We start from the raw sequence: 15,598 nt of genomic DNA on the forward strand, positions 1-15,598 counted from the left end.
AATATTTGGCTGTAAATTATGTGCGCTCAATGGCTTGAAAATGTCCTTAAAGTTATACCCCTTACGTTGCATTAGTGCGATTGCTTTCTTTCAACGTAGCCATCAAGTTTGCTCACAGGCGTACTGTACTGTAGCTTTCGACCCATGTAAAAGGCACAACAATATAAAGGAAAGCACAAATATTAAGGTGTCACCTGCTATGCTCCGAGGCTCTGGAACTCCCTCACTCCCTTCGGCTCGTCCCCTCTCTTCCTATTTTCAGGTCTCGGCTGAAGACCTTTCTTTTCGACAGCGCCTTTGTCACCTTTCTCCCCACCTCCCCCCGGCTCGGCCCCGGGATCCGTTACTGCGAAGCGCTCTGAGACGCCGTCCGGCGTGGAGGGCGCTACATAAATCCAAGTTGTTGTTGTTGTTATCGTGTCCGTGACAAGAGGTTAAAGATCCCATGGTACTAATCAAAAACAGAAGGGATTTTCTCTCTTCCAATATCCTGGCCAACGATCCTCCAAATAAAATGATTGGTCATTTTATGACTTCATGGCAAATCTCTTCCTACATTTGAGACATTTTATACAGTCTCTCCTGTGTACCCTCTCTGGTGTGTTTGGAGTTCTTGTTTCCTCGTTAAACTCTTTCCACATTCATTATGTTCAAATGGCCTCCCTCATGTGTGCAATCGTTGGTGTATCTGGAAGACTTCCGAATATATGAAACGCTTTCCACATTCGGCACATTTACACGGTCTCTCCTGTACGTAATCGCTGGCGTACCTTGAGGTTCTCTGCCTGTGTGAAACTCTTTCCACATTGAACACATTTACACGGTCTTTTCTCCTGTGTGTGGTCGCCGGTGTATCTCGAGATCCCCTGACTTTTTGAAACTCTTTTCACGTTGAACACCTTTATCCGGTCTCTCTCCTGTGTGTGATTGCCGGTGCACCTTGAGGTTTCCTGAAAGTGCAAAGCTCTTTCCACATTCGGCACATTTATAGGGTCTCTATCCTGCGTGTGATCGATCGCTGATGTATCCGGAGATGCCCTGGCTCAGCAAAACTCTTTCCACATTCGGCGCATTTACACGTTCCCTCTCCTGTGTGCGATCGATGGTGTACGTGGAGCTTCGCTGAACGTGTAAAACTCTGCCCACATTCGGCACAGTTAAACTATCTCCCTCCCGTGTGTGATTGCTGGTATCTCAGGAGACTCCCGGACGTCGTCTCAGAGCGCTTCACAGTAACGGATCCCGGGGCTGAGCCAAGGGGAGGGGGGGCAAGGAAGGTCAAAATGAAAGGTCTTCAGCCGAGACCTGAAAATAGGGAGAGGGTCAAGGCGAAGGGAGTGAGGAAGGCAGTTCCAGAGCCTCGGGGCACAGTGGCTGAAGGCACGGCCGCCGATGGTGGCGCGGAGGACTCGGGAGACGAGGAGGAGGCCAGACCCGGTGGAGCGAAGGCAACGGGCACTGTTGTGAGGAGAGAGGTCAGAGGGTGCAGAGAAGTGGAGGGATTTGAAGACAAATGGTGAGGATCTTGAAGTCGATCCTCTCCGGGACAGGAGCCAGTGCAGTCTGGCCAGGACTGGGGGGATTGGGGAGCGGAGTTTGGTGCGGGTAAGAATGCGGGCGGCAGAGTTCTGGATGACCTGGATTTTATGGATGGCAGTGGAGGGGAGACCGGCGAGGAGGGCGTTATAGTCGTCCAGCCGAGAGGTGACAAAGGCATGGACCAGGGTTTCAGCGGCTTTTGGGGAGAGGTATTGGCGGAGACGGCCGATGTTTCGGAGGTGGAAGCGGTGCCGGTGAGGGACTGGAAGGGATAATTGGGGGTCGAAACTGACTCCTAGGTTGCATACGGGTTCGGAGAGTTTTAGAGGGAGGTCGGGTAGGTGGAGGAGGCGAGAGCCAAAGAGTATGACGACCGCCGAAACGAACGTCCTGATCGGGCGGCACTCTGTCGCACGACCAAGGGCGTCCCGAGCGCCTCCTTCCCTCCCCGGCGCGCGTGGCATCTGCCGGCGCCCAAGGAGAGTTGGTAAACAGAGAAGAAATGTAAACAAAATGACTAAGCGTAGAGGAGGGGGGGTTTCGTGAACCGAAGGGAGAGAACATGGGGGAGAAGGGAGAATGGATACCACTCGCCTCAACTCTGAGCGCAGCCGTTGGCTTTGGCTCGGAGTCGGCCGTCCGAACGGGCTTATGCTTTTGAGTGTGTGCGCGCGTTTGGGCCTGGATGGGTGCGTGTGTGCGAGTTTTATGAGTGTGTGTGTGTGTGTGCGCGTGTGTTGTGTGTAGATCTGGGTGGATGCAAGCGTGCATGCGAGTGTGTGGGCCTGGGTGGATATGAGTCTGAGTGTGTGTGAGAGACACTCGGTGGATGCGAGTGTGTGTGACTGTGTGTGGACCTGGGCGCGCCTGTGTGTGTTGGTGCGTGAGTGTGTGTGTGTGTGTGTGTGTGTGTGTGGGGGGGGGGGCCTGGGTTCGATTCCCGGGCAGGTCGGGAAGACCTGACATGCCTCCGTTTACCCAGCAGTGAGCAGGAACCAGGGGGGGCACGGCTTTCCCCGGGGGTAATAATCCCTTCGAAACAAATAATAATTAGGTCACTCAATCCACGACTGTTTGTGGGACGGACGCTGCTGTGCGCAGGAATTATTACCCCCGGAAAATCAATCCGCCAATTGACTAACACACCGGGTTCCTACTCACTTCGAGGTAAACAAGAGGGACGTGGAATAAGGAAACTTGGCCAACACATTGCCCGGCCGGGAATCGACCCCAGGTCTTCTCGCTTGCGAGGCGAGTGATCTAACCACCGAGCCACAGGACTCCCACTCTTCCGTCTTTGTTGAGGACTTAAGCGAAGGCAAAAAAAAACTGGGCCGGTAAAAAAAAAAAAAAAAAAAATCACTCTCATCATCTCGAAAGCCATAACATTTATAAAAAGGTTTAATGGAGGTTATTGTACAATCATTTCCAGAAGTTAAGCAATGACACTCTTTCCTGTGGTAAAACAAAAAAAAAACACAACATCACATTCTGCCAATACCCAGGATGGTATCACCAAAAAAAACACCGAATGCAAAACTCACAACATGGAAATTGTACTGAACTTTAGTCAAAAATCTCAACCGAAAACGCCTGTTCTGCCACGTTCCCTCTGCAACGACGCACACTCCCGTCTCGGACCCTCGGAACCGGCAAATTTTTTACACTATAGATCGACTGCTGCTCACTATTTAAGGCAGTTCCAGACACTAGCAAAAGCATGCGACAGAAAAAAAAAAAATAATCCTGGCCCTACCTAACCATTTCTGTTAATTTCCCCATTTTGTTTTTAAAACGTCTTCAATCCAAAAGAATAAGGACAGAAGCGCTGTTTCGAACAGTCACACGCCGCGCTAACTAGAGCAGGGAACTATAGCCTTCATACGCAGTGAAACATCGCTACCGTTGTTTAGGGCGAGTGTTTATATAACCTCACCCGCAGACTTCCTCGAAAACATCAGCGTTTCACACCGAACGTTCCGTTCGTTCTGAATCGCTGGCGCCGACACACGCGAGCACCGCGCACGCGCACCAATGTCACTTACTAGGCGAGATTTTTTAAAAAAAAGTTAAACAGGAGGCAAACGTACTCACAAACCACTTTCACGGAAGAAGAATCAGCATTTCACATAAAAACTATTTAATAACAGACTGGAAGCTACGAAGCAGAAGAGCCACTCCTCGGCCTGGTTTGTGTGTGAGCGACGCGGAATTGTCTCCAACCAAGGGACGGTTTGGGGCTAAATGAGACCCTACGGGGAGGGAGGCTAAAAGAACATTGCTTCAATTCAGACACACACACGCACACACTGCACTTGCACAGGATTTAATGCTGGGGGAAGGGTTTAAGAAGGGGAGGGGAAGGAGGGAGCCGAGCATACATCTGTACAGCAACACATTATTCTAAGTCTTTAGCCCCATCGCTTTCGGGTACACCTTCGGTTTCTGGAGATGCCCCGTCAGCTGCTTCCAGCAGCTTATCTTCATCCCCGAGGGCGTCTTCACTGCCCTTTCCTGCTGCCAGAGACTCCTCAGGCCCCTGAGCGACAGCCGCGTCTGCCTCCATGTCTTCATCAGCGGCAGCGGCTTCCTTCTCGTCTTGCCCTGACCCCGTCTCCCCCGCACTGACTCTGGCCTTCGACTCTGCCACCGTCTCCCCTTCAGTCCCCTCTCCCCCTGCCGCTCCAGCGGGCTCCTCTTTCTTCGCACCATCGGTATCACCTGCGGCACTCTCGTTGGGTGCGTCGCCTTCTGTAGTGTCTTCAGCTCCTTCCTCGGCCTCCTCTTTAGTCTCTCCTTCTTCAGTGAATGGATTCTCACCCTGTCAAGGAACATAAACACGAGAGCTCGGATCTGCTTCTGCAAATATAACTGACCCCATAACGTTCACCCACAAAATTTACAGTCAATTCACTTTACAGTTTATTCTGTGAAGCGCTTTGAGACGTGTCAACGACGTGATAAAGCGCTATATCGAATGCAAGGATTGTTATCATCTTATGTCACAGAGCTTCATAGCCACATTACCATCCCGTCTAACTAAAATAAGGAGAGGACTGTTACAGACGGACAACAACAACAAATTGCACTCGTAATAGCACCCTTCACGTCGGAAAGACGTCCCAGGGCACTGGTCCCGAGCTGGGAGTCAGGAGGGATGGAGGGCAGAACGTCAGCGGACCTGGAAACCAAGAATAGAAGCGGAGATTTGGGTGTCACCCGCTATTCGTGTGGGAGTTAACTCAAACTCAGGGTCGAACGAGCGCTTCGTTACCTTGAGGTATCGTTCCAACATCTTGACAATGTTACGGTTGTTGAGTATACTCTTAGCCACTTGCAGGCAAGTCTTTCTCGTCTGTTCAAGCATAAACTGAAAGAGAGCGAGAGAGAGAGAGAGAGAGGAGGGGGGGGGGGGGGGGGGGTAGGGGGAAGAGAGAGTGTTAGCTACTTCAGAATGTAGGCTATTGGTACGTTAAAGCCACCCACCCGAACATTAACAGTAATATTCCATTAACTCCATTTCAAATCCCACCTCGACTCTCTCTCTCTCCCTCTCTCTCTCAACCCCCACTACCGGCGTCACGCAGCGTTTTATCAGCTAAAGTTACCGTTTCCGGGCCAGTGATTTCAATCAATCTCCAAACAAAACAGATACCTTAGTCCTGTTGTGTTTTATTTTAATAAAAGCGTGTGGCGACTTCAAAAAACAGTGAACTGTTTCTCCAGCCCAGGCTCAGTTGACTTGCCCCAAAGGCAGACGCTCAGATCTCCTCATGGGCCAACATTTGCGATCGATTGGACACCCATCACTGAAGGCAACAGCCTTGTGAATGACAGGTAATGGGGGGAAATCTCTTACAGGGGGGAATGGGGGGGCGGGGGGGGGGAAATGGAGGTTGCACAGAATGCAACCAGTCTTACAGCTGCAATAGACTTGTCCAAACCTCACAGCCAAAAAGTAAAACATCCTCATTTCCTTCCCCAGACGGGAGAGACGGAAACAAAACAACAACAAAAAAAATCAGTCGACGCTACAAATGCACAACAGACGGGACGCAGCATCTCAATGCTCGATCCTTCCTCGTGAGGAAGTCCCGTCTCACGGACTATTCCCAGCACTCTGGGCGAAGGATCCTTCGGAAAAACGTGAGGTCTTTCTCCTTTGGACGCTGAGACAGCTAACTTTTATTTCAAGATCGTCAGCAACTGCTGCTCTCTTTCTCTCTCTCTCTCTCTCGCTCTCTCTTTCTCTCTCTGTCTTTTTGGAATCTCTACAAAGAGAGATTTACTTTTCTGTTCCTGTTGTGGTCGGGCGTCTTTATGTGCCGCTGGATGGCATTGGTCTGCATTGGAATGAACATTTCACAAGCCGTGCAGTGAACAGCTTCCACCTTCTTCATGAAGTTGTCAAGACCAACACCTGCACCACAAATGGGGAGGGGGAGGGGGGGGGGGGGGCACTGGTTAGTGAGAGCGAGCGACACATTCGAAACCGCAAAAAGAAAAATTTCTTTTACTAGAGAAAACGCTAGTTAAAACACACCGAGACGTGGAGGCTAACTCGTACGTTAATCTTAAAGTGTAAACTGTCAAATCAGCAGACGTATATATACATATATATATATATGTGTGTATAAAAAATACTTTCTCGGAAAAAAACTCAAGCTATCCGGTGAATTACCTCCATCGACGTCGAGAAAACTTTTGATGGACTCCCCCAACCCCCACCTCCTAGAGCAAACCACCCTCGCTCAGACGTACCGTGGAGCAGGTCTTGTTCCTGAAGCCGCTTTTTAATCACGCTTTTATCCTCCATCGACTCGCGAAATTTCAGCGTTTTTTTAATCTTGTTTACAATGTATTCCTAGGAGACAAGACAACAGGATGAAATGAGTCGACTTTCAGATATCTTAAGGAAGGCAGCAATCGCCTGAGATGCGATGAGTGTGAGTAAGCAACTTGGTGCTCGGAGGAACCGGGCAACTGTTTGATCTGAGGTTCCCGAAGCTCTTCGATCTGTTGTAGACCGATCCGCACGGAATTAATTGCTATCAAAATTTCTATTGTCGTGGCATGCGATTACCAGGATGGTAGAAGGCGAACTAAATGGACCTTTTTTTTTTTAAAATCGCGATTCCTCTCCAGTCTTCTATCTCGATGGTTGTTCTTAGCTCAGTGGTTAGAACAGTCGCCTCGCAAGCGAGAGGACCTGGACTCGATGCCCGGGCTGGGGCAAAACATTGAGCACATTTCCTTACTCCACACGACTGTTTACCGAGCAGTAATACATCAGAATTTACAGCACAGAAACAGGCCCAACTGGTCTATGCCGGTGTTTATGCTCCATATGAGCCTCCTCCTGCCCTTCCTAAACTGAGCCTTCAAGCATAACCTTCTATTCCTCTCTCCCTAATGTACTTATCTAACTTTCCCTTAAATACATCGATGCTATTTGACTCAACTCCTTGTGGTCGCACGTTCCACATTCCCGCTACTCTCGGTGTAAATAAATTTCTTCTAATTTCCCCATGTGATCTAACTGGACAATTTTATATTGATGGCCCCTGGTTTTGGTCTCCCCTACAAGTGGAAATATCTTCCCTATGTCTACTCTATCGAAACCTTTCATCATTTTAAAGGCATCGATCAGGTCACCCCTTACCCTCCTCTTTTCAAGAGAAGAGTCCAAGCACGTTCAGCTTTTCTTGATAGCTATAACCTCTCAGTTCTGGGATCATCCTTATAAATCTCCTTCGCACCCTCTCCAGTGCCTTTACATCATTCTATAATGTGGGGACATTATTCTAAGTGTGGTCTGACCACGGTTCTATAGAAGTTTACCATAACTTCCCTGCTTTTAATTTCTATCCCTCTAGAAATGAACCAATGTCTGGTTTTGCCTTTTTTATGGCCTTATTAACCTGCGTTGCTACTTTTAGTGGATTGTGTATCTGTACCCCTGGATCCCTTTGCTCCTCGGGAGCCCTAGGAACCTGGTTGTTAGTCGATTGGAGGATCGCTTTTCCTGAATAACAATCTCTCCCAGAAAATAAAGACTTTTAGTCACTCAATCCACGACTGTTTGTGGGACGCTGCTGTGCGCAATTGGCTGCCGCGTTCCGCCCACAAAATATAGTCAATTCGCTTTACAGTATATTCTGTGAAGTGCTTTGAGACGTTTTGAAGATGTGATAAGGCGCTGTGTCAAATGCGAGGATCATTATTATTATTATAAGTTCAACGTTCTTGATTTCCAAACAATTTCACTTGAAAGCTCAGGGATTTAGTCTTAGTCTGTGCAGGCTACGTACAGAACTTCCCAGTTTCCAGGACCAATGCTATCCTGACAGAATGTCTGTCAGACATCAAGTCCTGGAGGAGAGCTAATTTTCTCCAGTTGAACATCAACGAGACTGAAGCTCTCCTGATTGCCTCCCGTCAGGGCCTCCTCACCTCAGGCGCTGACGGCATCCATGGTTGCACACCCCACCTTGCTAAGCCAGTCTGGAACCTTGGCGTCTCGTTTGACCCTCAACTATCCTTTCTACCCTACATCTGTGCCATGACCCACTCTGCCTTCCCTCACCTCCGCAACATCACCCGGCTCCGCCACTGCCTCACATCGCAGGCCACTGAAACCCTCATATGCGCTTTCATTACATCGAGACTTGACTATGCAAACTCCTTGCTCGTCAGCCTCCCGAACTCCTCCATCCATAGGCTGCAGATCATCCAGAACTCTGCAGCCCGTGTCCTCTCCCGCGCCAATTCTGTGACCCTATCACGCCCATCCTCACCCAACTCCACTGGCTTCCCATCACACAGTGGATACAGTTTAAGATCCTGGTCCTCACCTTCAAAGCCCCCCATGGTTTTGCTCCCCCCCCTACCTCTGCGACCTCCTAACTCCCTACCATCCTGCTAGCTCCTCCGCTCAGTGGGCTCCAACTTGCTTCACACATCCCCCTGCCTCGCTCACCCCACTGTTGGCGGTCGAGCCTTCTGCCACTCTGCCCCCACCCTCTGGAACCCCATCCCGCAATCCCTCGGCCTCGCCCACCTCCCTTACCTCCTTCAAGACCCATCTCAATGACCCTCCTCTTCGATCGTGCTTTTGATCATCCTGCTTCCCCCTTGCCCTCCACCCTCCCCGATCCCGACCCTCAGCTCGGGTCCGAAACTCTGTCTGTCCAGCACCTTGCGACGTCCTCCTGACGTGAAAGACGCCTATACAAACGTAATTTTGTTGTTGTTAAGAAAAATTGGTATTTGTTGATTTTTTTATTTTTCTCAACATTAAGTTGCCATCATTAAACTCCTCACTGCCAACCACAAAGCTACAAAATGGGTCCAACAGTCAGCACTTCCTACGCGCGGGCAGTGCAATAATAATTCTAATAACCCTTTCATTTGATAGAGCGCCTTAGCAGGTCTTCGAGAACGTCTCAAATCGCTTCACAAAATATATTGCAAAGTGAATTGATTGTATATTTTGTGGGCAAAACGCAGCAGACAATTGCGCACAGCGGCGTCCCCACAAACAGTTGTGGATTGAGTGACCAATTATTTGGGGTAGGGGGGAAAGCAATCCGTTAATCGATTAACAACCAAGCTCCTACTTACTGCTAGGTAAACAGAGGCGTGTGGACTAAAGAAAATTGCCCAACGTTTCGCCCTGCCGGGAATCAAACCCAGGTCCTCTCCCTTGCGATGGATAGAAAGTGATGTTAAGAGACATTATCTGCTCAAGCAAAATGACAACCACGGGGATGTTATGAAGTCAGCGATTTAGGTAACCAAAATGCTTGCTAAAAATGGCGGGGAAGTGGGGAGAGAGAAAGCAGAACATTCCGCATATCCCACAGCCCACTGAAAGAAGAAAGCTCTTCCGGATTCACTTTTGCCGTAGCTCTAATTTTAAGGTTACGGAATTCATTTTTTAAGAGAGGAACATTATGTCATGTTAACATAAGAAATATAAGAAATAGGAGCAGGAGTAGGCCATTTGGCCCCTCGAGCCTGCCCCGCCATTTAAGATCATGGCTGATCTTCTAACCTAGTTTAATTTACCTGCCCTTTCCCCATATCCCTTAAGTTTTTAAAAATCTATCGACCTCAGTCTTGAATATGTTCAATAACTGAGCATCCACAGCCTTCTGGGGTAGAGAATTCCATAAATTCACTATCCTCTTGCGTGAAGAAATGTTTTCTCAAAGGGCTGACCTTTAATCCTGAGGCTATGAGCCCTAGTTTTAGATTCTCCAACCAGGGCAAACAGTCTCACGCTATCTACCCTGTCCAGACCCTTAAGAAACTTATAGGTTTCTAAATATTCAATCAATTCTAATTCTTCTATATTTTAGAGAACATAGGTCTAGTCTACTCAACCTCTCCTCGTAGGTCAACCCCTCATCCCAAGAACCAACCCTGTGAACCTATGTTGCGCCCCCTCTAAGGCGAGTATATCCTTTCTTAGATAAGGAGACCAAAACTGCACACAATATTCCAGGTTTGGTCTCACCAAGGCCCTACACAATTGCAGTATTCTTATACTCCAACCCCTTTGCAATAGACGCTAAAATGCCATTAGCCTTCTTATTTGCCAACCTATTTACCAACTATTTGATGCGGGGCATCCGAGCCTGCTCTCCTCACCCAAACATATTTGAATAGAGAAACATGACCTTCTCTCTCATAACTGAAGTTTCCACATCACGGAAGTCCCTCATCCCTGATACCTGGGATGAGGGACTTCAATTACGCGGAGAGACTAGAGAAGCTGGGATTGCTCTCCTGAGAGCAGAGATTAAGGGGAGATTTAATAGAGGTGTTCAAAATTATGAGGGGTTTTGTTACAGTAAAGAAAGAGAAACTGTTTCCACTGGCGGGTGTGTGAGTCGGTAACCAGCGGTCACAGATTTGAGATGAATTGGCAAAAGAACCAGAGATTTTTTTTTAAACACAGTGAGTTGCTATGGTCTGGAATGCACTGCCTGAAAGGGTGGTGGAAGCAGATTCAGTAGCAACTTTCAAAGGGGAATTTGACATTTAGTTGAAAAGGAAAAATTTGCAGCGTTATGGGGAACGAGTGGGGAGCGGGACTGATTGGATGGGTCTTTCAAAGAGCCGGCACGATGGGCTGAATGGCCTCTTTCTGTTCTATAGGATTCTACGCGATCCTGTGTAGTGGCTTCCCACTTTACTACAATTCCAATTTGCGGGTTAAATCGGGATTTAGAAGCGGCGCTTATAAACAACAAGTCTTTGCATACATGCAAAAAGTCAACCGTTTCTTTGGGGAGTTTGGTCGCAATGAATTTGAAGTTTTCCTTATGAAATTTGCTTTCCAAATGAGGGAAAATTTCTTCATCTTCAAATGTACGGAACTTGCAAACTGAACAGACGTACATAATCCTGGAGTAACAGAAAGCGTAGTCAGTTCTAAAGAAACAGAAAAAAAGAGCGTCAGTATAGGCACTTGTGTTTTAGAGTATCTCAAAACATTTAAATTCTTATCAAATCTACTCACTACATTTGTTGGCAAACGCAGTAGCCAACTGCGCCAAGGTTACTTGAACTTTCACGATAATAATCCTTACATTTAATATAGCACCTGATCACATCAAAATAATAATAATACTTGCATTTGACACAATGCCTCATCATTCCTTGAGACGTCTCAAAGAGCTTCACAGAATATACCGTAAAGGGAATTGACTATATTTTGTTGGTAAAACGCGGCAGCCAAATTGCGCACAGCAGTGTCCCACAAACAGTCGTGGACTGAGTGATCAAATCATTATTATTATTTTTCTTTGAAGGCATTATCACCGCTGGAAAGCGATCCGCCAATCAACTAACAATCGGGTTTTGCCACTTACCGCTACGCAAACAGAGGCGTGTGGGTGGAGTAAGGAAACTTTCCTAAGGTGTCGCCTGCCCGGGAATCGAACCCGAATCCTGTCATTTGAAGGCGAGCGCTCTAATCACTATACTACAGGGCTCCACGCTTCACACATTCGTTAAGACACCCCATAAAACATTCAACATTTATACATTAAAAATATTCATTACATTAGAATCTTAAAATAAATAACATGCCACGAAGGACCAATTAATCTGGAGAAATATTGTCCAGGATTTGCTTTCAAACAGTCCTAGATTCACCAGGACCTCCTTAATGTTAAAGGAGAGTACCCGTAATAATGCAGACGTTGTGTCAGGGTAGACAGTGCCAGAGTGTGATTGTGGTACCCACTCCTTTTGTGGTACCTCTCCCTTGCTTCCTTCAAGGCCCATCTCAAGACCCTCCTCATCCACAGTGCCTTTGTTCACCTCCTACCCCTATCCTCCACCCCAACCCTCTTGATCCCAATCTCCAACTCATGCCCTGACTGTCCAGCGCCTTGGGATGTCCTCCCTCCCAATGTGAAAGGAGTTATACAAATAATAATAATCTTTGCATTTGATATAGCGCTTTTCACGTCTTCTAGACGTCTCAGTTGTGGATTGAAGTGACTGATTTATTATCATCATTTTATTGGAAGGTATTAAAACAGAGGCTTGTGTGTTGAGTAAGTAAGCTTACTCAACATTACGCCCTGTTGGGAATCGAACCCAGGTCTCTCGCTGGCAGGCGAGTGCTCTAACCAGTGAGCTACAGGACTACAGACTGATAAGGAAACTTTGAGGTTCTAGCCACTAGCTCCTCTGTGCAGAAGTTTATCAATTTTGGTCCTTAACTGGTGTCGTCACCAAAGCTTAAACATTTCCCTGTAGAATGGCATGAACGTCAGACCAGGACTCACCTTTCTGTTCGCTGCTTCTTCTTTGGCTTGTCCTTCTTGGCTTGTGGCTTCTTTTTGCTTTCACCAGTCTCGTCTTGTGCATCAGTGGCTACGAACAAAGCAACAACACATTACAGTTACGCAGCGTCTTTCACGTCGGGAGGACGACCCAAGGCACTGGGCAGTCATGGCTGGACACCAAGCTTTTTCCTCCAGTCACTGGGGGCAGGCAGTCATCCCACTCAAGTCCTGCTAACCCTGCAAACCAAAGCCTTAACGGGTAGGATAGTCTTAGCTGGAGAAGCAGTAGGAAAGCTTACCAGACAGCAATTGTCAATGGCAAGCTATGTGGTTTCAGCTGGTTAAAACTCCAGGAGTTACCCCTAACTTTACACACTGCGGTCCCCAAGCTTGGCTCCTGCCAACCTGCGCCTAATACTCTCTGGAATTAGGTAAACATGATGCATCCCTCCAGGGAGAGAAAGACAGAGTGCGCATTCCATTTCAATAATCTACCTCTGGGATTTCCATGCGTAGGTAGGATGGGTCTCAGCTTAGTTTGAATACCTTTAAGCACGGTGATGGGTTTCGCGTGTGTCAGACACCCAGCTGACCAAAAAAGAAGTACTGGAGCTGGGTGATGGGATCAGGAGGGGTGGAAGGCTGGGAGCGTAGGAGTAGAAGGGTGACCGAAGGCGCGGTCGAAGAGGTAGATCTTGAGACAGGAGTGGGATGGGGGGGGGGGGGGGGGGGGGAGGAGGCTTCTTAAAAAAAATTAATCTCCTTACGTTTCTTGGCTTCGGCATCTTTTCCTTCTGAATCATTTTCTTTTTTCTCCTTTTCGGGGCTCTCACTTGAATCCTTATCCTCGGCATTCTAGAAAAAAGATGAAACTAGTTTCAAGCACATAACGAGACGACTGTGCCTGGTATCATCCATATTATGTGTATCCGGTACGTTTTTAGAACTTTATAATTTACTTTTTCAAACTCATTGCTTGAGCTGCTTGACTGAGGTGGATAGATATGTTAGGTGAGGGACTCGAGTGATAATGATTATAATAATCCTTGCATTTGATGTTATCACTGTCTTCGAGATGTCTCAAAGCGCTTCACAGAATATTTTGTGGGTGAAATGCGGCAGCCAGTTGGGGCAGGGGCGGGCAATTGGACTTGAGGTACAGATTACCCATGATCTTATAGAATGGCGGAACAGGCTTGAGGGGATGAATGGTCCACTCCTGTTCTTATGCTCTCTATGCTCTAAACTGGTCTCGACCGAGCATAATGTGCAAGAAGAATCCCTCATTTCTATCCAGAGATTCATTCCGAAAGGTTTCAGTGTATGTGGACAGAATTAGGCTTGTTTGTGTTCCTCCTGTGGGTGTGTTTGGGTGAATATCAGAGGGTTCCCTCGCACCTTTGGGATTCTACGCAAAGTAGAAAGAAACTCTCAAATAAATATCTTCAGAAAGGAAGATCATTTTTTTGAGAAAATTGAAGACTAGTCTTTTAAAAAAATATAGTCCTGCAGCATATTGGTTAGAGCACTCACTTTGCAAGCAAGTGGACCTGGATTTGATTCCTGGGTAGGGCAAAACATTAGGCAATTTTTCTTACTACACACACCCCTGTTCACCTAGAAGTAAGTTGGAACTCAGTTGTTAGTTGATTGGCGTATCGCCTTCTGGGGGTAATAATCCATTAAAAAATAATACTGTAATTTGGTCACTCAATCCACGACTGTTTGTGGGACACTGCTGTGCACAAGCAGCTGCCGCACTTCACCCACAAAATACAGTCAATTCACTTTACAGCATGTTCTGTGAATCACTTTGAAAAGTCTCAAAGATGTGAAAAGGCACTATATCAAAATGTAAGGATTACTATTATTAAGATGCCCGAGCTTCTATTTAGACTCTTTGTGTGACCCATCACGTAACCGGTTTTACAATGTCCAAACACTACTTTTGTACACTAACTGTTTAACAATGCCGTGCATGTATCATTGTATTGAGCAGTATGTGAACGTTCATGGTAAATTAATAATGCAGGAAGATATTGTATTGTTAGCAAGTATGGAACATTAGCATCAAAGTCAAGTTTCAGTTTGGATTCAGGTTTGGTTAACCCTACAGTTGAACTGTTAATTGGATCAAGAGTACTCACAGCGCTGACATCGCCTCCTGCAGCATCTTCCATCTCATCCCCATCTCCTTCCCCATCGCCTTCCCCTTCTCCATCTCCTTCACCATCCCCGTCTCCCTCAGCATCCATGTCTCCAGCATCTTTGTCATCTACACATGAGCAATAGTGTTAGTTGTACACTGATCTGGGTACTTTCTACAAATAATGAGGGGCCAGAAACATCCACTTCATTGCCCAGACTCGATTTCAAGATCTTCTCGTTTGTTTTCAAATCCTTTCATGCCATGGCACCTTCCTATCACTCCGACTTGCTTACCCCCCAACCCACTGCCTCCGCTCGACTGGCTCCGGACTCATGCCTGTGCCTTGTGTTGTCCGCTCAACCATTGGTGGCCATGCTTTCAGCCACTATGCCCCGAAACTCTGGAACTCTCTTCCTCAATCCCACCACCTTGCCCCTTCTTTCCTCATCTTCAGATCGCACCTGAAGACCTTCCTCTTCGACAATTCCTACTTTCACCTCCCCTTCCTCCCCAGCTTGGCGCCGTGGACCGCCGCTGTCATGCGCTTTGGGACGCTACCCTGCGTGAGGGGGCGCTATGTATATGCGAGTTGTTGTTGTAAGTTACAACGTCAGTGCTGCCACATTTTAAATCATCCCTAGGTGCCCACTTGCAAGCGAGGGAGAAAAATACCAACTCGTTATCAACTTAACAACTGTCTTCACCGCCTGTATGGCATAAAATTGCACAACAGGCAGAAAATAAATGGTGAATGTCAGACTACCCGCATGGTTTAGTTTTACAGCAGGCACAACACTACCCCAAGTAATAATGCTGCCGAGATCCTTGCACTTCAAATATAAATTGGAACTTCCATAAGTTTACTTGAGAAACTGCATTAACTTTGTAAGCCCATTGCTTCCAAATACACGACAGGAAAAGGCCATATCGGCTATCTTTTAACACAAATGCAGGCTCCTCTCAGAGCACCACAACAACACATGACATTTACACAGCGCCTTTAAATTGGGAGGATGTCTCAAGGTGCTGGATAGTCAAGGATTTGCACCTGAGCTTGGAATCAGGAGGGTGGAGTTAGGAGAGTTTCACACACACACACACA

At 47.4% G+C, this 15,598-nt stretch overlaps 1 protein-coding gene across 2 annotated transcripts in view; it reads right to left on the reverse strand.

Moving 5' to 3' along the window:
* Nucleotides 1-2,922: 2,922 nt before the first annotated feature.
* LOC103189826 (A-kinase anchor protein 8-like) overlaps nt 2,923-15,598 on the reverse strand; it is a 32,743-nt gene continuing 20,067 nt past the window's right edge. Inside the window, exons 6-13 of one of the 2 annotated variants that reach the window (XM_042344661.1) lie at nt 14,495-14,622; nt 13,115-13,202; nt 12,348-12,435; nt 10,812-10,953; nt 6,301-6,403; nt 5,829-5,959; nt 4,814-4,909; nt 2,923-4,360 (exon numbers count right to left, since the gene is read on the reverse strand). In XM_042344661.1, coding sequence (XP_042200595.1) covers nt 3,938-4,360; nt 4,814-4,909; nt 5,829-5,959; nt 6,301-6,403; nt 10,812-10,953; nt 12,348-12,435; nt 13,115-13,202; nt 14,495-14,622 — 1,199 coding nt within the window. In that variant the 3' untranslated portion in view covers nt 2,923-3,937. Of the gene's footprint in view, nt 4,361-4,813; nt 4,910-5,828; nt 5,960-6,300; nt 6,404-10,811; nt 10,981-12,347; nt 12,436-13,114; nt 13,203-14,494; nt 14,623-15,598 lie in introns of both variants that reach the window. The other variant, XM_042344660.1, reaches the window with a different exon arrangement.

This window comes from Callorhinchus milii, unplaced genomic scaffold, assembly GCF_018977255.1.
Source record: "Callorhinchus milii isolate IMCB2004 unplaced genomic scaffold, IMCB_Cmil_1.0 Scaffold29, whole genome shotgun sequence".
Taxonomy (NCBI): Eukaryota; Metazoa; Chordata; class Chondrichthyes; order Chimaeriformes; family Callorhinchidae; genus Callorhinchus; species Callorhinchus milii.